Here is a 23,928-nt window from a genome sequence, read left to right on the forward strand (position 1 = left end):
TTAAACAAATGACGTGGTTTGATATTGGTATATTATACAATAATATTGTGTAAAGAGAGTACGTGAAATCGAGGCGTGAGGGAATTAAAACATTTACACAGACATATTACGTTAAGATCGTTCCACGTTTTATTTAGTAGTAGGGCTTTGTGTAAGTTCTCTGTGGATACGTACCCACTCATATATTCTATCGCTAACCAGCAAAACTTGGTATTATTGTGTTCCAGTTTGAAGTATGAGTTAGTCAGTGAATCTCAGTTCCCAAATTACATACGGTGCCAATGTCATTTCATTTCACCATCATCCTAATAATTAAAAAAAAAATCTTAAAAAATTGAAAATCGATTTCGCGTTTCACTTCAAAAGCAAAGGAGATGTATTGAACTTGTTCTATAAATTGTTGTTTTATCGTACTTTTATTACTAAGGCGTTTACGACGCTAAAGGGCCTCGTCTGTGGAGTTTAATTTAATTGAAACAGTTTCAACTAGAAAATGAACGGGACAGTCGAGTTTAATATTGATGCCGCTACCGTTTTAAATTGTGTTATGAACTTTCGATTACTTTTCCATAGCAAAACCTTATAATCGAATCGTGTATCACTGGAACGCAAATTAGGTCATCTTTGCATTTTCCAATAGATTTACTAATAATCCTCGGGCAAAACAACAATGTCTTGTATTTAAGAATTGAGAGATAAAGTGATAAAATGATCCCAATTTCAAAAATAGAAAATACTGCAAATAATACTTATAAATATACATATCAAACTTTTGAATACAATACGATGATTAGGCCTGGGACACGGCATACGTATGAGGTGACTTTTAATACCTAGATAAATGTAGATGTAAAATAGGTCGAGTTGGTAAGTGTCCCACTGTTATATTATACTACACCACTCCACCACGCTGGACCAATGTAGGTTGGTGGATGCAGATTAACACACGTTTAAACCTTCTTTTTTCACGCTGTTGAAACCTTCGGCAAGGTTTGGCAAAGTTCAAGCAGGATCTCTGGGGGGTGGGCAGGTTATGTGGGATTCCTACCCACTAAAACTACTGCGATGGTCATCCTCTTTTAAACCCCAGACGTCTGTGGGGCTGTGGGAGGGCCGTGACAGTCTCACAGAAGGAGACTACGGCCCTCCACGCCGATCATTCTAACCACTGGGCCATCTTAGCTCAATATGAAATAAGATATTCATAGCTTTGTTACATAACTACATATGAGCAAACATCCAAATCTGTAAATGAAGTGCAAAAGCAATATAGCAAGAAAAACTTACATCAAGTTTCGCATTAATGCAGGTCGGCTTCGGCTGATCTCAACATATAAATCTCTTTGAGACATAAAAGGTAAGATAAGAATACTTGAAGATGAACAGGAAAAAAGAAAGAAAAAGCTCTAAATTTTGCTGTTAGTAAGAATATTTGTATACTTCAAATACTTTGACTATATGTTATTTCTTTATTTATATTATCGATATCCAGATCTTTTTAAATCAACGTTCACAAAAGGATGGTTTGTCTTCTGCTTGATATGAAACGCCATTACGATCGAGCCTGCTAACGATTGCAAGATCGTCTACGGATAATTCGATATTCTCACACATAATTTATCAGTTATCCGCTATACGACATTCCATCATATTCACTGATTTCGGTATTACGTAAATAATTGGAGTCGTGAAGATGTGGAATAATTTTCACGATCTATTGTATATCAGGAGTTTTAAATTGGTTCCAAAAATGCCATTATAGTGTCGTAATTATGCAGGAAGTCGTATAATAATTAAGTAATTACAAATAATAATTAGAAATGAGCAACATTGTTATTGATTATGAAAAAAATTGATTAACTAGAATAAAATATCAAATGACGACTAAGAAGAACTGTCTACCGTTTGTGATATTCGAGCACAGATAACATTTGATTGATTAAAACAAAAATAAAGATCTAGCAGAGTTATCAAATGTGAATGAAAAACACACAACCATAAGAGTATTTCTATATTTTGACGAACATCGCAACCGGAGAATATGTCATATTTTAAAATGACTAAAAATTATTTCTAAACTTATTTTAGTATTTTGATTGTGACAGATTAAAAAAAAAACATCTTCGTAAACTATTTCTTTGGTGTTGAACTTAATTTAAATATATTCTTTCCAGGATATTTTATAAGGTGAACTTACAAAAAAAAAAAAACTTTGTTTACATTGATTACCATGAATTATTCAAATAATCTAAATATACTTTCGCATTTGTAGTCAGTTAGGATGCTCGTGTGTTCTGATATATATGTTATAAAATCTCGTCTACCTGTAATAGCTTACATATATTTCGGATACGACTGAAAATTTGCATTTATAGTGGTTATTTCATTGTATTATATTCTTAGTTCTCTGATGTGTGACAGAATTGGTATAAATCATAGTAATATTCGTATTAGAACTAATTCGTTGACGTTGTAATTTATATATATATTTTCTTCAAATGAAACTGTTATGTGGACCATATTAAAATCGTCATGATTATTAAGGTTTCACTGTTACTCGGAAGCTTGGTAGTAGGGCTTTATGCAAGCTCACTTGGGTAGATATTCTATCGTCTATCCACAAATCTTTGTATTGTTTGGTCCCGTGCGAAGGGTGAGCAGATGTATCATTTTAGGTCTCAAGTCAGGTGCATTGGTGATATAAGGAATTCTAGGAATCACTTTAGAAATAAAACTCCAGTGGAATACTTATTTAACGACCCTGACAAAGACTCAGCTCCGTAGCATACGCGGTTAGATAAGTTAGACAAGTGACTGATGTTGATACTGCTCGATCCATAGTATTATGTCTTACGACATTTTGCTTTGGATTAGCGCTACAGATTTTGAAACTGTTATCATCTTACAAAAAAGAGCTGTCCAGTCTGTTTATAATCTTTGAGCTCGAGACTGTCTTCTCGACGTTATTAGTAAAGTGGGTATACTTACAGTTGCTTCACATTATGTTTACAATAATATTATGTTTATTAACAACAATATTCATATTTTTGAAAGAAATGGTGATAATCATTGTATAGACACGAGAAGATTTATTTATTTATTATTAAATTAATAACACCTTGTTTCCGACTTTGCAAAGTTAATACATCCTTTTTGGGGCACGGTTTTCGTTTCTGTTTAAAACAGATAACACAATTATTTTTAACTTGTTCTATTAAAAAATTTAAAGCTCATGCAAAAAAAAACATTGATAAATAAACAAGGCACAGTATTCAATACAAGATTATATTAATGATAAAATGCGTGGACTTAGTATTTGTTGAGATCTAGGAAGGATATATATAAGTTTAATTGTACTTAATTGGCATACTCTGTAATTGGAATGGTGGCAAAGAGTAACAACTGAGAAATTCTTGCCGGTTCTTCTCGGTGGAATGTATTTTGCAAACTTTTGGTAGGTTTACATTTAATTCAACATTGTAATGTGACGATTCAAAGCGCTTTTATAGAAGATTTCATTTAAGTGTCAATGTCTATTAGCGGTGGTGCTTACTTACCATCAGGCCCATTCACCACGTTGGGGGCCAACGTAAATTATATAAAAAAAAATAGGTAAAAACACCTTTAGTCGGACTTGGTTTGATGTAATTAGGAAAATTTCACCTGAATAATGTCTGTGAAGAATAATATACATAGGGTTTTAAATGTATTTAATTTAAATGTTAAATTTATTTTCCTCAGAAAGTTTTTCATTACGAAAGCTTCTTGCAAATTTCTTTGACTTTGAATCAAGTGCATGACTTGCAAATGTCGCTTTACACTGGTTTTACGTAAAAGATTACTTAATTAAGGATTTTTTTATCTTATAACTTATGATAGTATGAATTTTTAAGGTGGATTATATTAATAAGGAGTATTTTAGCTCTTAAGGTTCCGTGTGTCGGATGAAAAAAGTAAAGTAGATAGTTAGTTTGCTATTTATTACGTTGATTAAAAGTTATTGAAGAAAATATATTACATTTTCAACCCTTTATAGCACTTTTTTCCAAATAAAATGTAGCCTATGTCCTTTCGCAGGCTCTAGACTATTTGTGTACCAAATTTCATTAAAATCGGTTCAGTCATTTTAGTTACTTTCGCATTTATAATATTAGTGTGGAAGTATGGATTGTTATTTCCCTCGTTAGAGAGCTCCGATAATAACCGCGTCCGATCGCTGCTAAATTCAAAGTGCTACAGAGAGAACCGCGGCCTCCGACGCGCCTATAGCACGCTCCCGCCGCCCCGGCCGGCCGGTACACTACGTTTACTCCGCAAACACTACGTTCCGCGGTAAAAAATAAATGACAAAAAAATGTTATTGTGGGTTATAACTTACAGATAGACACATACCATCGGGAACTTTTTTGTAGACATTTTTGAGTTGTACAATGCTGTAGTACATTATTTTGATCTATCTCATAGTGTTCAGCCAGCGTTTGCAATATATGCGCAAAAAATGTGTCTTTTTACGACATCAAAATAGAAACCTCTAAAATGATCAGTGTTTATCTACTATATTGTCGACGTATTATACATACAAAATCATTCTCTTTAAATCACTCTATCTATTAAAAGAAACCGCATCAAAATCAGTTGCGTAGTTTTAAAGATTTAAGCATACAAAGGGACATAAGGACAGACAGAGCGACTTTGTTTTATATGTAAAAATAATATATGTAACGAGCACAACGTCATTCAAAGTGCGTGTCCAATAACAGCTCTTTTGTATTTTGATATTAGCAAATTTAATAAACTCTCATACCTCACAAACCACCTTTACAGTGATGTCACCTAAAGTGGTGAGACTAAGTTAAACAAAACCAAAACCCCTAATACCAATTTCCATATTTATTACAACAATGACCTTCCAAACTAACCTTCATCTTCTCTTTAGCTTTAATTATCAACAAAAGTTTATACAACTGACTTATTTTGAAGACAGGGAATTTAACAAATAGTAATTATTTATAGTTTTCTGACTTAAAAATTATAGACTTACCATCGAATCGTCATATTTGTTTACAACATTCCTACCTCTTATTGTTCAAAATTCCGTGACTATAAAAAGAAATTCTATTTTATGACTAAATTCTGAAAAGACGATCGTCCATACAAACTTTTATCTTCTATCTCAGGGACCTGATTTTAAAAAACTTGACTGATTTTAAATAAAAAGACAGAAGTCTAAACACAAATTTCCATATTTCCAACTTCCAAAATGAAGCAAACAATCAAAGTTCCTTACAAACTTTTACCACGTCCACGAAATTCAACCAGAATTCGCAAAAATCCATTCTTAGTTCCTACGTTGTAATACGAATAATTTCTAAAGATTCGTGTGTCTAGACTCAAAATTTTGTCCGTAAGTTCGTATTGTAATAAGATCTGTCTTAATATTTGTTACCGTGTGAGAAAGGGAGGGCCGTTGTTAGGTACCGCATGTCGTTCTCCCTTCGTTTCTTGTGCCCTTAATTACACTGGCTTAAAACGGAATACAATTATACTAAGTATAATTGCTGTTTGTTGGTTGAATTCCTGTGAGTGAATGTTACCTTCTCGGACGGACGGGCGGGCTTGCACAAAGCCCCACCTACAAGAAATCTGTATCTTTGACAACGTGTGTGCAAAATATGATGATCGATTTTATAGATCATTAATAAAATTGGCATTTTAAAAAATAAAATAGTTATAATATATTCCATCACTTAACATGGCATTAATTGTATTTTAACCGTGTGAAAAAACAACGTTTCAATTTGAAAGCAATTTCAATTCTTATTACAATAAAATAAATCAATAAATTAACCAATCCGATGCCAAAAATATTTCGACCAACGAACGAGTTCTATTTGTAAAAAAAAAGTATCTTTTTTGAAAACAAAAGCTGGCTTAGCGTCTGTTTGTAAAGCGATTGAACGGTATCGCAGTGCTGCAGCCGCTTGATATCAGCGCTGAAAAACTTGGACACCTCGCCTTGGTATTAAATTTAAACTTCTATTACGTTTTCGTGCAGGTTAAACCAATTTATGGTAGTTCTCGAGTTCGTCCCGACTTTACGATGCGTGTGTTTAGTTTATTGGACGATGTGAGGTTTTGGTTTTACAGAAAATTGATTATTGCTTGAATTGAATAATTTCAACTGAGAAAAATGTCAACTTACCTTATAGATATTACTCCATAGGAGTATGCGGCGCGAGCAAAAGAAGGTCAAACAGCGACTTGATTTTTTCCGACATTTACAAAAACCACCGTCGAGCACAGGATGAATTATAAACACAAATTAAGAACATGAAAATTAAGCGGTGTTTGCTTGGCTTTCAAATCTATAACATCGGTTAAGATACACGCGTTCCAACCACTGGGCCATCTCGACAAAGGTTCTACTGGTTCGGAATGTATATTCTGCCGAGAGACCACAAACGGAACATAAATAATAAGTAATTAAAAAAAAAATTTAACTATGTCATTTTGAAATTAACAACTTCAGTGTCCATAAAGTAGACACAATAGTAAAACAATAACCATCAATCATATTTTATTTACGGGACAGGGAAGTTGTTAAGTTGTAGAATGATAGAACCATGCGGAGGCCTGAGAATTTCCATAGAGTTGGGGTGACTATATTACAAAAAAAACCTAACGAATAATTCTTAAAACAATCATAAAATTATAGGCTTATATATAAGGAAGACATAAGGAAAGTCATAGGATAAACTTGGTTGGGCTATAGCTTGAAGAGGGGCACCGACTGAAGGTCTATACCCAGTTCCGTCTTCTGCAATCCTGGTTAAGATTGTTTTCCTGGAAATAAAAAATACATACATATAAATAAATAAAACCTTATTATAACGCTTTGTGTCAATTGAGCTCGTTAGGAAAAAAGTTTAGTTAAACGATAGCCGAACAAAAGTGTAGGAATATTTTCCAGTAAATTATAATAAATAGAAACAATTGTCACTCCATAACGCTAAGTGAAAACATCGCTTAATTCACTAATTGACCATTGTGTTGAGACAAAAACTTCGCAATTAATTTCATCTCGGCCGGTTTCTGTGTTGGAGTCACTAGGAATTAAAATGATATTGCCATAATAAAAATAAAAAATCGAACTGAACCGACTTCAGAAATAACAGAAAATGCATCTCATTTGTAAATATAATTGTATTATATAAAATCATTAGCATCTGGGCCATCTCGGCTCATAATCTAATTAAGTATTTAATAAAATCTAATTAAGTTATTTTTAAATTTTTAGTTCTATGTTATTTTTTTAATTCTATTTTTAGTTTAGGCATGTAAGCGAGTGGTGCGGATTAAGAAAGCCGATTTGCCCGTTTACTTACATTTATCGAGACTACATAAGATGTAAGCAGTAGACACAATATCTTTGTAATATACACAGCACGGACGTCTATTATTACATATCATCATCCTCCTGCCCTTATCCCAATTTTACTCGGGGTCGGCGCAGCATGTCTTCTTCTTCCATACTTCTCTGTCGGACGTCATCTCACAAGTAACATTCTTTCTAACCATATCGTCTTTCACACAATCCATCCATCGTTTCTTTGTTCGTCCCCTACCTCTATATCCATCCACATCCATTCTCAAAACCTTTCTCACAACATGGTCCTCATTCCTCCGCATAACATGCCCATACCCAGACAGCCGGTTTCCAGATAGCTTCTCGGTTACCGGTGCCACTTTCAAACTTCCTCTTATGTACTCATTCCTTACTCTATCCATTCGCGTAACACCACACATTCCTCTCAGCATTCTCATCTCCGCCACAAGCAATTGTCTTTCAGTCATCCCTTTTATAGCTCAACACTCTGATCCATATAGAACAGCAGGTCTGACCATGGTTTTATAGATCTTCCCCTTAAGTCTAAGGGGAATACGGGGGTCACAAATTGTTCCCGTAACCTGCCGCTATTTCATCCACCCTGTGTTAATCCTGTGCTTCACCATTCGATCTATTTCGCCATCGCCTTGAATGAGTGAACCGAGATACCGGAAGTCGGAGCAGACTGGAAGGGCCACGCCATCAAGCGCTATGGCTTCAGGACCGGAGAGACCGCCGAAATCGCAGAACATGTATTCAGTCTTCGTTCTACTGATTTTCATGCCAACATTCTCCAGTTTCTGTTGCCAATCTTCCAATCTGCTCTGAATCTCAGGTCCATCATCACCAACAAGTACAATGTCGTCGGCAAAAAGCATGCACCAGGGTGCCTCCTCCTGTATATCCGCCGTTAGAGCGTCCATAATCAGCAGGAAGAGGTAAGGACTTAGAGCCGCCCCTTGGTGCAACCCTACAGCCACACTGAACTGGTCGGTGTTGCCGGCAGACGATCGGACGTAGGTACAGGATCCCCTGTACATAGCACGGACTAACTCCACATTCTTCCCAGGCAAACCTTTCTCTTTCAATGCCCACCATAACACTTCACGAGGCACCGTATCATAGGCTTTCTCGACATCAATGAACACCATGTGCAGGTTCTTGTGAACACGTCTGTACTTCTCGCACAATTGGCGGAGTGCAAAAATAGCGTCCATTGTCCCTCGACCTGACATAAACCCCAACTGATTTTGGGTAATTTCACTCTCTTCTCGCAATGTTCTCTCTACTACCTTCTCCCATACTGTATTATTACATACTTTTATTATATTGTATTATATACTTTTATTATATTTACCATTTCGCTATTATTACATACTTGAGCAAAAATCTGAGTACAAAGTAAATTGATGTATACACAAATAATATTAACTTTGTGGAAGCAGCCTGGGTATTACTTAATATTGTTGAGTTTCAATTTAAAAGGTACCTGAGTCAGTATAAAATACAAGAACATAACATCTTACTTTCCAAGATTGTTGGTGCATGTAAGTATATTAACCATCGTTACAGTTCTTACAGTGCTGATGTCTATGGTGGTGACCACATACCAGGAGGCCCTACCTGTTATTATGGTATGTGCATATTTGCCAGTGTTGCTACCTTTAAAATAAATTATTTACACCTATACATTTCATTTATTATTTGACAAAATTATTGAATAACCAGAATACCGACACTTTCTTGCTGGAATCAGCTTGTATTATAAGAAAAATAACCGGGTAAAAGCATTAATTTCTATAAATGCGGGTAGTAGAAGGAAAATATCAGAACATTTTGTTGTTGGAATTCGCGTTTTCGCTGCAAAAGCATTCACAAAGTCGGCATGTTCGACTTTCATTTTCGTGTTTACAATGTTCTTAATGTGAGATATTTATCCTCTTGTATCATACAAGAATTTATGTTTCATTTAAAAATGTAATATTCATTTAAATATTTAATTTTAAAATCACAATAAAATATAATCAAATTTCGAATAGAAATAAAGAGAAAGACTAACATTTTTAAGATATAACTATCACTCAGTAGTACATTTTTAAATAATTACAATACAATTTGCAAAGTTCGCAACTTTATACCTTGAAACCTTGTTCTTTATTTTAGCAACGTCTCTAAGCGGCTGCGTTTCTTGATATAACGCACCCGTAGGAGTCAACGAGCTCTCCTCGGGAGGTGATCTCGCCCCTGCAATTCTCGAAAATCCAACATCCCGAATGAATACTACCATTTAATTTTAGAACATTTTTACAGACAAATTGTTACTATATCATTCTTTGAAGTCGGTAAAAATATTGCTGCTTACCACCCAAGTGGTCTTCACAAAGCGTTACTGCGGTGGTTGTTTGTTTGTTGAATGTTGAAAACATTGATTAATTTAGAATGTATTTCCGAAATACTAATTCGCAAATAGCTAATTGGTAAACAAATTTATACTAAATTGGTTTTTCAAGTAATTATATAATCATTCTAAGTACATAAATATCAGTTATTCGCAAGCTATCCCATGATATTAATAAATGCATCAAGCTGAATAAATCATCAGAAAATTAGATATTTCAATGTCGATCATCAATATCAATTTTGTTGATGACAAAGATTTTCTTTTGAGTGCCTTGTCGGTATCTACTTTCCAGAACATCGGTTTAATCAGACTGACTAACAAAATTTAACCTTGTTAAATTATCATTAAAAAGTGCTTGTAAATGAATGGGCAATTCTACTAACAAATTGTTAGTTTATCGCAATCAAATCGAAATATAATCGTTGCCGTTTACCTGTTTTTATTTTATACAAACGCAACGATCCAATAAAAGAGTAGGATACTATTAACCTGAGGTTAATTTTTTGAGGAATAGTCTAAGTTGGACCGGAATAAAATCGGGAACGTACAAACGAACGTACATTAAGTAGAATAGTCCCCCGATTGAATTTAGTCTATACAGATCTTTGTTTGGCGGTGGAAATACTACACCACAGGAAGCCACAATACAAATACGATAAGCATACTTATGTATTTACTCGCCATTTGCTTTGCCCGTTTAATAAATAAATAGCATGCAGTCCTCTTATATTTTATATACGTTATAGTATAAACGACATATATTTATAATAGGTATTCGTAGTCACATACATTCAAAAAGACTTACTGCCGTAGGAAATGGAAGGATAATCATACGAGGATTTCAAAAACAGGAACTCTGCCCAAGTTAAAAGGCCGTGACAACAATATATTCCAACATAATTAGCGTCTTTACGTAATATTTTCATGAAATAAGCTATTTTTTCATATAAGTAGGAAGACTGACTAATAGGTCACCTTATGGTCACCACCGGCTATAGACATAGGCGTCGTGAGAAATGATAGACATCCCTTACGTCCCCAATGCGTCAGCAACTCCTGGAATTAACATGTTATGTCAGTAATGTCTGCAATTATAGTAAAACTCAGTCTTGAAACCAGAACAACAATGCCAATTGCAATTTTCCAGTGTAAATGTGATAAGTGACTGGTACTGATATAATACTTCACATAATCGTCTCAGAGTGAAGTAAATGCTCCTGTCATCTCAAGGCAGATTCAAAGATGGGATAACTATCAATTTGCTGTTCTGTCCAATATTGATTGTCGATACACATATGACTCCTAAGGGGAACCGCTTCTAGTATAGACAAATGTATTGAATTCAATTATTTTAAGTCAACATGAAATTACTTTACTTCCAATGACAGATCATTTAACAGAATTAAAGTATTTAAATTGGCCCGTGACACTTGCGAAATAATCTTTTTCCCCGGCACATTCAATTTTTTCCTATGATTTCATTTTTGGTCGAATGTGATTGCAACAATATGAAATGTTTGGATAGAACGTTTTTACGAAAAGATTTGCTTTAGTCAGGATGTGTTTTTTATGTTCTTATTTTATATACGAAACAGCATAAATTGTTGTTAATTTAATACACCCCGAACAAAAAACCACAGTTTCCAGTATTATATATCAGAGAATAAAAGCAAAAACAAAACATTTAACCATCCTCTATCAGATATTGAATATACGAAAATGTTACAGTTTATTTAAGTGCAAAGTTTTTACTCCCATTATATATATATGAAACAAAACCAGTTAATAAACCAATTCGGGCCTCGTTGGACCATTTGGTAACAAGTAGTAACAAAAGTAAAACACAAAATCAAAATCAAAAAAGTCTTTATTCAAGTAGAATCGTTATAACAGTGTTGAATTAAATGTTAACCTACCACCGGTTTAGCAAGTTGATTCTACCGAGAAGAAACGGCAAGAAACTCAGTATTTTTTTTTATAGGATTTATAGAAAAATCGATATGATATAATAATTGATGGTATTATTATTTGACCGAATTGAGTTTTTGATGTAACTGTTCTAGTTCCAGATTTGTGCATCGTTTGAAGAAAATAGCAATGTATTTCGAAGATGCTGTGTTCTAAAATTTAAACATGTTATAAACATCTTTGAAAGTTTCAGGGATTTTAGTTTAAGCCGAAGTAAACTGGTGCAAGTAAAAAATTATATTCATGAGTTTAAATTAAATGATTAGTGGAGCGTCATGCTTTTAAAATATAATATGATTAAAAGTTGCCTTTAAAATAAAAAATATAAAAAACAAAATATATAAAATAATATATTTAAAGATCATAAAAAATATAACCTTAATTTAATTTCGCAAAGCAATGTGACACAACAAATTGGTCGAAAAATTCAACGCTGATTTTCAGGCGTTCCATATATTTGAACTTACATTTGTAATAATAATTTATAAAAAATATTATTCACAAAATAATGTAAGCAAAAAAATACCGACAAAAAATTCAATGAAATATTACAAAAACATTAGTAGCCTCAAAACAACTTTATATAATATTCATAGTATACAGAAAATTAAGTTAAGAAATAGTATACAGAAGAAATAGTATTCATAGTATACAGAAATTTAACCATGACTTAGAGGTCACTCCATGTTTCATTGGGCAAGCTACAAAAGTAAATACAAATTTCCGTTAATATGAAAGGTCGTGTCTTTTTGTGAATACGTCGAAAGTTATGTCACTTTTATTAAATTTGTTACTAGCTAAACCTGCGGCTTTACCCTTGCGAAATTTGTATAATTTTATTTATAGCACACAAACCGATCCCAGATTTTATATCTTCGAGGGGTAAATAAAAGAAAGTAGCCTATGTCCTCAGACTTAAACTATCTCCATACCAAATTTCATCCAAATCGTTTCAGCGGTTTAATCGTGATGAGGTAACAGATAAGCTACTTTTGCGTTACAATATTAGTATACATTGGCGTATTCATTGTTTCACTATAATGCTCCGCACGATCCATCCGCCTTTTGTTTTGTAATCTAAGGCTGTGTCTTAAGCAAGATAAGGACTTATCCGCCGCTGACAATTCACAATTCAATAGTAAAAGGAATATAATATGTACATCAATTTTGTTATTTACGTTCAGGAAATTTATTTCACATTTGATTTTAAAATAATCATTTTAAGGCTACATAAACGCGTTGACGCGATGTTTTAGCGCCTCGTGACACTGTGGTTGAAATTACCTCGAAACGCAGCTGTGTTGAGCGGAGACCACTATTATATAAATGAAATGAAGTGAGACGCGCAATCATTTAGAACACTCACTATATGACGATTTTAGAACAAGTTCAGCTTCAATTAAATCAAAGCTTAGTAATTATTTTTCCATTGTTATTTATGAATTGTTTTAAAGTTATTATCAAAGCTATCGCCCATTAAGTCTTATAAAATTTATTTTGGATACTTATATTTGGAGCTTGAACAGAAATTCTTAGTATTAGAAATCCAATTTAATACCATATTATATAATTCTGACGATCTTAAATTAGAAGCAGATCTTTATTTATTTTTTTTACGTTATCTGCATATACATATATGTTGACGACAGATTTTTTTTTCGTTATGTTCGTATAAATGTCAAGGTTTTAAGCTTTTGCTATTCCAAAATCAATCGCCCTGAACCCTACGGTACTAGTATTAGAAACGGCCACATTAACAAAGTCTACCTTCGTAACTTCTACAATTTCGGTTTAAAATTCAGTTATCAAAATATAAAATATTTAAAAAGCGTATTAATACAAAATGCCGATACTAGAACGTGTAATTCTATCTGATACCACAGACTAAGAAGCTAAAACAAAAAGAAAAGAAGTATCCTCACCTGTATCCAGTTCCCTGCATGCAATTAAACTTATATTATTAAACCCTTAATCCCTAAAATCCGAATCATCATAAGGAAATTTGTCACGACATAACTACGCCATAGTTAACATCACTCAGACATATGGTTTTTTTTTAAAATAACTTATAAGTGCTCTCAAAATATCTTCAAGTTTTCCAATAAATTAACTTAGAAACTGGATATCCTCAATTTCGTCAATTACTAAAACTAAGTTATGTAGAAAATTAAACATCGTTATATTGACGGAGAATGTTATACATTCAAGAAGTTCTTCGAATCGTGAACGGTAATTAATGGGTTTTATGTTTGATTAATCAAATGATGTTACGATTTTGTAACTTTAAAGTTTCAACTTTTGGTAGATGAATGTTTTTGCGTCTTGAGTAATGGGCGCGACGGTTCGGAGGCCTCGCAATAAATTTAATTTATCTAACCTTATCTTGGTCGAGTGGGAAATCTCTCGTGTGGAGTTTTGGGGTGAAATCTTTTAACTAATTGTGGGACCATTTAAGTAAACACAGAATATTTTTTGCTAAGTTCGACCATATCACTGCAAATATCTAGAAAACGTAAGTACCTACAATAGACAATTTCACACCAAATTTTATTTGGTTTTTTTATTAAAATATTAACGTTATTCGCATATCACTCTATTTTTGAAGAATTACCTAGCATAAATGTTTACTTGATTTTTTGTTTTCTTTTTTTTAATGACGTACTTTTGCTTTACGTTACTCTTAGTATTTAACGGCAAATTGTAATTTAGTTTACCTGCAGACGTGAAGCTCGATGAAAATTAATATAAACGTATAACCCTTATTTTTACCTTTTTGTTCACTTAATTTTTTTTTCTTATTAATATATTATGTTTTTTTTTTTAATCTTAAAGAACACCGTAATAATACGAAGGTCTTATCTTAAAAGATTATTTTTTTTCAACATGGCCGATGGCGCGTAATTACAGATAGCTGGGACCACCGGCCACAAAGAGATCGGCGTTATGATAGTACTGTACACTTATTACGAGTTTTTTCTTTGGCTCTTTGTATCGAAGCAAAATACTTTGAAGAGCTGAGGATTACTTTTCTTAGCTTATTTGAATTAAAAAAATATATTATAAGGACATTATTTAAACGTAAACAATAATTTATTTTAATATTTTAAAATTGTACGGTTTTGCGAGTGTAATAGCAGATAAATTTATCCAAGAAATATAGTCATACAAGGTTTCATACCTAATATCATCAAATTCGATTAAGTAGCTTAGCTATGAAAACGTAACAAACAGACAGATACATAACGTTACTTTCGCATTTATAATATAAGTAAATATGAACTTATATATAAAAACAGTTGAAAATATTTATCGTAAGCTCTTATTTGAGTTATTTATTTTAAAGTAAAGACAATCACGAATAATAATTAATAATTATATAAATAATATAATAAATAATAATTATATATATGGTATCGTAACCATATATGTATATAATTATATATGTATATAATTATATATAATTCACAATTTTAATAAAACAGTTCTACCGACTGTATATCGATAGTTTTATATATTTTATAAAATTAATATTATAGGGTAGAAAAAAGTCTTTAAATTGTACTCATCATAAAATAATAAACACACTAAAATACGTGTGAATATTAAACAGTCTCTAGCTAAAGTATGTAAAAATCAAAATATTCTTCATCCAAGTAGCATCATAAGAGCACTTTTGAATCGTCATGTTACTGTGTTTAATTAAAGCTACTACCGGTTTGGAAAGTAGATTCTACCGAGAAGAACCGGCGAGAAACTCAGTAGTAACTCTTTTCCACCATTTTAATTACAGAGTATGACAGTAAACAACATTTAAACATTTGTATATCCTGCCTAGAAGTCAATAAATACTAAGTTCATTTTATCTTTAATATAATCTTGTATTGAGTAATATGCCTTATTTATCAAATTTTATTTTTCTAAATGAGTTTTAAAGTTTGTAATAGGTAAAGTTAAAATGTATGAAGATGATTCTATAATGTTATACGTGCTCTTCATGGGCCTGAGAAATCTCAATAAATTATCATAGATATTGTCTGTATAAAAGTATTGCTGGACTTAGGCCTCCTCTCCCTTTTAACGAGAAGGTTTGGAGCTTATATATTTATATAGCTAACGCGTTGTTACATTGCGGTTTGATGGGTACACATGTTTCACAGAAATTAGATACATGGAGGTTTCCTCACGATGTCTTCCTTCACCGCTAATCACGACATGAATTACAAACACAAATTAGGCATATGAAAATTCAGTGAAACTTGTTTGGGTTTGAACCCGCATTCATCGGTTAATATGCTCGCGTTCTAAACACTGGGCCATCATAGGCTTATCATTGTTTTTTCTCTATACTTCAATTATTTATATATCTAGAAAGAATGTCGCACTACAAAATAACTACAGCAAGCAAGCCAGTTTTATTATCTTTGATTGCGTGACAAGTACGCTTGACACTCGCCAAACATCATGCTAGCTCACCAGTGTGCGTTGTATTTAGTGTCCAACTGTTGGCCACTACTTTCCGAGGCATTCTCAGCTTTGAAAGTCTATCTATACATATAAATAATGAAAGTCTGTATAACTACTCTGTATACTACTCCAAAATTCACGAAACAAATCAATATTTTTGTTCAATTCTAGTTAGAAAATAAATAATCAAAATATCTTCGTCTCCCCAGAATGCTGATATTAAGATCTATCAAAACGTAACGGAAGGCGTGATGGGATAAGCTGAATCTTCTTAAAAATAGGGGCACCTTTTTTGAGGAATAGGACAATGAGACTGTTGAAAATTTACTTCATAAAGCTTGAAGTGAGCCGTAAAGGAAGGTGAAAAGAAAAAAGGGTTTTCTAACAAATTCACCCTCAGAGGCCGTTAATAGCTCAGACATCTCACTCAAGTTACGTACCTACGAACCCTTGCTCATTAGTAGGGATGAGTCATACCGATATTTTCAATGTCTATTAATTTATTGATATAGTTTTATCTTTTTTTTTAAGATAACCATTTATTGTACCTACAGCTAAAACAATCTTATACAGAGTAATGAGTCAAGCAGACAGCTGAACCAATCCGAACAACTGTACACAAGATAAAAACAGTGTTTAAACATTTTTGCGTAGAAAGCTTCAACTTACCCCTTGGACGGGAGTTTAGAATAAAAGTAGGTTAAAAACAATTTAAGAAACTTTACTTTGAAACCTTGTTAGAAGAATTGGATAGCTGTAAATCCACCAATCAACGGCATCAGTAATGTTATCAACTTCAGTTGAAAATTGCCTTGTTTTGTTTTTAAACCTAAAGAGGCAATATAAATGATACTTTAAAGAGAGAATAACTTTTCCTCAATAGTAAGAAATTTAACAGTTGTTATTTTACGACACTCAATTCAATGCAAGTGATGACGTAAGTTCCTTTAAACCGACCTTCAAACATTGTCACACATCTATTTTGACAGGTTGACGTTCGTGAAATGTTTTCCAATCCTACGTCACTTGAAGATTTGTTCTATTTCGTCATTATTTTTAGTTACAAATAAGATGTAAGTACTTTATATTTTACATTTTCTCTCGTATATTTTGTATGTGTACATTTTTGTCCTTAGATTTTTTACAGATTTTATTTTATACCGTTATTGCTTTCGCGTTGTTGTTATAATGAGTTCTAAAATAGTATTTCAAAATGATATTGTCAAAAACTACACGTATCCGAATGATTGTGTTCAAGTGCCGATACACGCGTCCATCACTACACATTAGTTTTAATGACTGCCCTTCACATGTTCATTAAAACAACTCAATTGAGCCGCGCGAACGTACCAATTAAGGACACTCATGACAATGTACATTTATTTTGTTATGTCAATAATTAACGGCCTTAACGTCGAATTTGTAAGCTGAACCTCTAAGAAACTTTATTATTGGAATAAAAATAACTCTGTCAATTAAACTTGAAATATTTTTTTCGCTCGGCACTATTTTCAAGTAAGGAAAGCAAGCATACTATGAAAACTTTTTAATTATTGTTTATTTGAACCAATAATACTGCGCGCGTATGCAGAACTTACCAAAGTTTCATCAAAATATACTGTTCAATAAATATCATAATTTGTTATATATTTCATTGAATAAAAAATCCACGGAACCTTAACACAGCTGTTTTGTATGAACAGTTTGAGTTACAGTAGTCCAACAACAAGAAATAACCATTATATATCTATCATTGTTCTATTTTGGTATTCGATAGTTCACCAACAAATTATTCAGTTACGAGTTCAATACACAATGCACTTATTAATCAGACACTGAATTTAAAGCTATCATAGGTATAAAACAAAACACTTAAATTAGCTGACAGTTCCAATATTTCAAATGTTTTCATTGATTAAAAACAGTTCATTAAATAAATATAATTGAAAATAAAAATACAGACGCTGCATTGCAGGCGCATTAATGGATAATCAATTATATCTGCATTGCACACACATACTACGTATGACTTAAAAAACGTTACTCGTATCATAAATTACTTTTTGGTAGTCCCGTCCAATGAAGTCTTGAAAATTATCAAAATAATAACTTTGAAGGCAGCCGATAAGAATATTCTTGGATATTTTATTAACTATTGTACGCCGAGAACCAAATTGTTAGCTGATACTAATGACCAATTTTACCAACCAATCAAAATGGTTTTACATTTACCAATGAATAAACTTAAGGCTGTTAAATAAATATTGAGAAAAAAAAAGACATATTTCTCCGAACAAGTTTATACAAATTATATAAGTATGTATTTAAAATGATTTGGGTTAGTATAACATATCATCCAATATATTTTTAACTTTTAATTATACGTTTTTGCCCGCTCTATAACATCAACAATCCATACCAAAAGATAAATTCACGTTGAGTTTTGTCCTCTAAAACAACATATCAAATATGCTTATAAACTGAAGGCCTGAAGGAGAATTTTGAATAAAGAATATTTTGATTCTGTAACGGAAATTCTCACACGACACATCAATATGATCTTTGAACCTTTTCCGAACATTTCCTTCGTATGTTTTTTGCTATATTTATCCCCTGTTACATTAAGTTAGTAAACACATCAGTCAAGGTTTGGATACCCTTTATATTTTGGATGTAACGTAACACCGAGATGGTTCGAACGCCACAATTTGTCAATTACTGGCTGCTCTGGGTTATCCCTTGGGACATTTCTGATGAAGCGATACGAACCCTGCATCGCTTACTGGACCGATAGCATGTGTTTTAAAAATATATTCTAAGTGTGCATTTCTATCTAGAAATAGTGATATCTATTTTTGTTCTTATCTTACTCATTTACATGATATTAGCTGATATATTTAACTTGTAAAAAAAATTTCACATTCATTCATATTCCTCACCAACTAAATTCGGACTCAGCTAGTTTTAATTTAATTTAATTGAAATTAAACAACACGTAGCAATTCGTGCATACAGTTTTGTGACGACGTTAATGAATTATAAATAAAAGTTAATATGCTCATAGCTTACAGATACAATTTTAAAATATAGTAATTTACAGGATATTCTTATTTTCAAATTTAATTCACTAAACTCTGAATAGTGTTTCGATCCTGATCCTCTGAGCTATTGTCGTCCTCCTCCTTGTAATAATTGAAATAGAATACTTTGAAACTAAATATCCCATTGCGGTTTGGATTGAGAATGTGATTAGTATTTTTCTTTAATTTTACATTTACAATATTGGAGCCTTACCCGCATTACAAATAGTACCTGGATCTCATCACAACACGACATGAGATGCTTATCGTCAGTTAAGAAAAATAATAAAAGGCAAAGTTAAAAAAATCTGCTGGCCTGTAATAAATAGCCCTTAATAAGAATAATAAGCTCAATATTAAAAAAAAAGTAATTGAAAGGCGCGGCGAGTCATTACGTTTTACGATAAGTAACATTAACCGTGGAAGCAGTCAAGAATGCAAATTCCTTTCACTTGTCAAACAGTAATAGCTTAGACAAGTAGCCTCTGACTTAGCACATTTACTCGCTTGATAATACCCGTAACCGATGTTCCTTTAAGAACCATTATAAATTGATCTACTTTAACAAAACTGTCTACACTTGGAACACCAGTTTTAGTTCACAGCGGGAGGGGAGGTTGAGGTCGTGTTGAATTTGTAGCTTCGGGTGAGATGGTAGGAATTATGGGCAAGCATTTGTCAAAGTCGTGCTTGCACTGATCGTAACTATGGAAGGTCTGTGGTTAGATCTACATAAATATGAATCAAGTATCAAACACTAAGTAATAACGCCCTGTCTCGGGTTAACTAAATGGGAACAGCGATCCACTCTTGATATATTCCTATGATAAATGAACTAACGCTGCCAAATTTAAGCGCTATAGATCGTAGTTATTTACCATAAATATATTTTTAATAAATGCGCAACCTAAGTCAACAACTTAGGAAACTAAGATGTCACCCTTTACCCTTCAAACCGGAACACAACAATATTAGTGTGGTAGTAGAATATATAGCCGAGATGGCCCAGTGGTTAGAACGCGTGCATCTTAACCGATGATTTCGGGTTCAAACCCAGGCAGGCACCACTGAATTTACATGTGCTTAATTTGTTTATAATTCATCTCGTGCTCGGCGGTGAAGGAAAACATCGTGAGGAAACCTGCATGTGTCTAATTTCAACGAAATTCTGCCACATGTGTTCCACCAACCCGCATTGGAGCAGCGTGGTGGAATACGCTCCATACCTTCTCCTCAACGGGAGAGGAGGCCTTAGCCCAGCAGTGGGAAATTTACAGGCTGATTATGTTTATTTATGTTTTAGTAGAATATAATGAGAGATTTGTACTCAGACGCGTTTGCGGCTCTACTAAAAAAATATAAAATTTCCACTATGTGTTCTCACGATGTTTTCCTTCACCGCCGAGCACGAGATGAATTATAAACAAAAATTAAGCACATGAAAATTTAGTGGTGCCTGCCTGGGTTTGAACCCGAAATCATCGGTTAAGATGCACGCGTTCTAACAACTGGGCCATCTCGGCTCTCTATTATTGAGGAAACGAAACCTGCATGTGTCTAATTTCAACGAAAGTCTGCCAGATGTGTATTCCACCAATCCACATTGGAGCAGCGTGGTGGAATATGCTCCAAACCTTCTCCTTAAAAGGGAGAGGAGGCCTTAGCCCAGCAGTGGGAAATTTAACGGCTGCTAATGTAATAATGTTATTCTTCTTAATATTTGTATATATGCAGGCTAAAATGGATTTATGTATTAGTATTTGAACATAAATGAACTAATTGTAAAGAAACATTTAATACAAGTCCATACAATTTCAATTTCGCGTCCATACAAGTTGACCGTTGAAAAGTTCGAGTTCAAATGCACGAAATTATTTCCTTATAATATAGATGTTGCAAAATTATATCTAAACAAATGAATTATAAGCGCAAATTAAACATGTAAAAACTCAGTGTCGAATTAGAACTCGTTACCTTAACTTAAGACAATAATTTATCCCACTGGGCAATCTCCGCAAATTAAGTTACTGTACCAGAGTCAACTATAAAAACTTCGGAAAATTTTCATCCAAATAAGGCCAAGCAAAATATTTATTTAGTCTAAATTGAGGGTAGAACTAATTAAAACTTAACCCCGTTGTGGGTAATGGCTTTTGTTTTTCGCCGTATGAATTCATAATTCTCCAGCTACTTAATTATGATTAGATGGAGACGAGAGATCAGAAAATATTTTGACGAAGATAAAATAATAAGTCAGTATTTGCTTAGGCGAATATAATATTTGAGTTATTTGGATAAATTAAGCAAATATAATTATTAATTTGTACTATGTGCAGAATGTGTACGTGTTTTTATGACGACATGATATTTTTTAATGTATATTTTATTTAAGAAACAATTAAATAGAGGTAGAATTGTCTTAGAGACGTAATTCAAAAGCTTCGCAGTGAAAAAGTTACGTAAAAACTTATAGCAATCAATTTAAAAGATCGAAAACATTTAAGCCTACTCCACCATGCTGTTCTAATTTGTGTCAAAATCAAAATATACTTTATCCAAGTAGACTTTTGGATCGTCATTTTCAGAAATATATTAAACCTTAACCTACCATCGGTTCGGAATGTAGTTTCTACCGCAAAGAACTGGCAAGAAACTCAATAGTTACTGTGGTGTACACAGATCTACAATAACATAATTAGTATTAGATTTATATTTTATATGAATATATATTATCTGTGTATTTTTATATCTGTCATCTCGAGTGACACAGATTACAGAAAGCGCGGGAAAATAGGATATATAAAAATTGACGCGCTGTGAAGACGATGTATGTGCACATCGAGCTGATATTTAAATATAATATCTTTTTAATGTAACTTGTAAATCGACCTTACATGTGAACATTACAGTTACTCTTTTCCAACATTTCAAATATAAAGTTATGACAGTTAAATAAAATTATATAATATATCATATATGCATATTTTCATTCGTCAAAAGCATCGAGACGCTTACTATTACAACTAAGCACGAGGGAAATCATAAACACAAATTAAGCATGTAAATTGCAAGGTGGTGCTTGGCTGGGCTTGAACCAGTCATCATCGATTAAGACACACGCATTCTAATATAAAGGTCATCTCGGCTCAACTTGAATTGTGTTACTCCAAGTATAATATTGTTAATCCTCCTCAACCAGTGCCTTGTTTGGAAGTAAATAAACTAATTCTTTCCATTGAAAGCAATAATTGTTTGGCGTATTCAATAGCAGGAAATATAGCGAAGTGGGCCGGAAGTTCTTACGCTCGTAGTGAGCGCACGTGCGTCCGGAATCTAAAATAGTTTATTGTGCCGTTAAATTGGCGAGATTGTGTTCACTGTGGGTAATTTTAGAAATGATAAAATCAGGGTCTATTCTGATATTATAAATGAGAATGTTGGTATGTCGTCTATTTATGATAAAAATATAATTGTTTTGATGTATAAATGTAATTAAATTTGAAGACGCATTAAGTCCGTTGACGAAAAATATCAGATTATTTTCGGATAATTTATGTTATGTACTATTAATTTTGTTATTTTATGAAAATAATACTATACACTAGGATTATACTATAAGGGTTTATGGTATAATAAAGTATACAGAGACTATAGGTTGGTGTAGTGGCTACAGATCGGATCAATAAAAAGTTATTGGAATTTTCTGTCATAATATTATCTCTATTCGCCCGTAGACTTCAAGTGTGCAGTGTGTACAATTCCATCCCTCGGAACACTTTGCAGTCGCATCGGATTTGTCGTTCCATCAGATGATGGGAGTGAGTAAAAAGAGGATGCACCTGTGTTTGTGCATAATCTCGTGCACTATTATAGGTCCTGCGTAGTTGCCTGGAGATTGATCGCCGACTATTTCTATTGAAGGACAAACATATAGAAAATCTTATCGTTCCAGGAACCTTCGCAGAAAATATCACAAAGGTGTCATCCCAATTATCACAATACTTTAACGAATAGAAGTCAATATCACACAAAAAAAAATAAGGAATTCAACACAATGTACATAAATATTAAATAAATAAATATTGGACAACATCACATACATTACTCTGATACCAATGTAAGTAGCTAAAGTACTTGTGTTATGGTAAATCAGAAGTAACGACGGTACCACAAACACCCAGACCCAAGACAACATAGAAAATTAATGAGCTTTTTCTACATCGACTCGGCCGGGAATCGAACCCGGGACCTCAGAGTAGCGTACCCATGAAAACCGGTGTACACACTACTCGACCACGGAGGTCGTCTAACATACATATGTCTATCCTATAAAAATATAAATTTTAATTATTTTGACATTTGCTAACGCTGCATCTATAGCTAACGCATCATGCAATGATTCAATTTTAGTTTTGCTCACTCCAATTTAACATTTTTTTAATCAAAATCATAAAAAAATATTTCTAATGACCGAATAGAAGACATCCATACAGGCTTCAGCAAACAACAGTGATGCACTACGAAAGCGCGACGATCCCAACAGTATCCTAAGACCAATTTTGCATGCTCTAATGCTATTGCTAAATAAGTCCTTATCCGCCTCTTTGTAAATATTATTATACGTTTAA

The 23,928-nt window shown here is 33.1% G+C and overlaps 1 protein-coding gene across 1 annotated transcript; it reads right to left on the bottom strand.

Annotated features, from left to right (window-relative positions):
* Positions 1-6,798: 6,798 nt before the first annotated feature.
* On the bottom strand, positions 6,799-8,604 carry LOC135194807 (uncharacterized). The gene is made up of 2 exons (XM_064220777.1): positions 8,176-8,604; positions 6,799-6,843 (listed from the first exon to the last, which is right to left on the bottom strand). The coding sequence occupies exons 1-2, from the start codon at positions 8,602-8,604 to the stop codon at positions 6,799-6,801; spliced, it is 474 nt and encodes a 157-aa protein (XP_064076847.1).
* Positions 8,605-23,928: the final 15,324 nt, after the last annotated feature.

This window comes from Vanessa tameamea, chromosome 5 (assembly GCF_037043105.1).
Source record: "Vanessa tameamea isolate UH-Manoa-2023 chromosome 5, ilVanTame1 primary haplotype, whole genome shotgun sequence".
Lineage (NCBI taxonomy): Eukaryota > Metazoa > Arthropoda > Insecta > Lepidoptera > Nymphalidae > Vanessa > Vanessa tameamea.

What these genes read in the sequence shown, in the direction of transcription:
- LOC135194807 (XM_064220777.1), bottom strand. Translation starts at nt 8,604, where the DNA reads ATGGACGCTATTTTTGCACTCCGCCAATTGTGCGAGAAGTACAGACGT. An exon ending in GGCAACAGAAACTGGAGAAT is followed by an intron (nt 6,844 to 8,175) that starts GTTGGCATGAAA and finishes TTTTATTTCCAG; the next exon opens with GAAAACAATCTTAACCAGGA.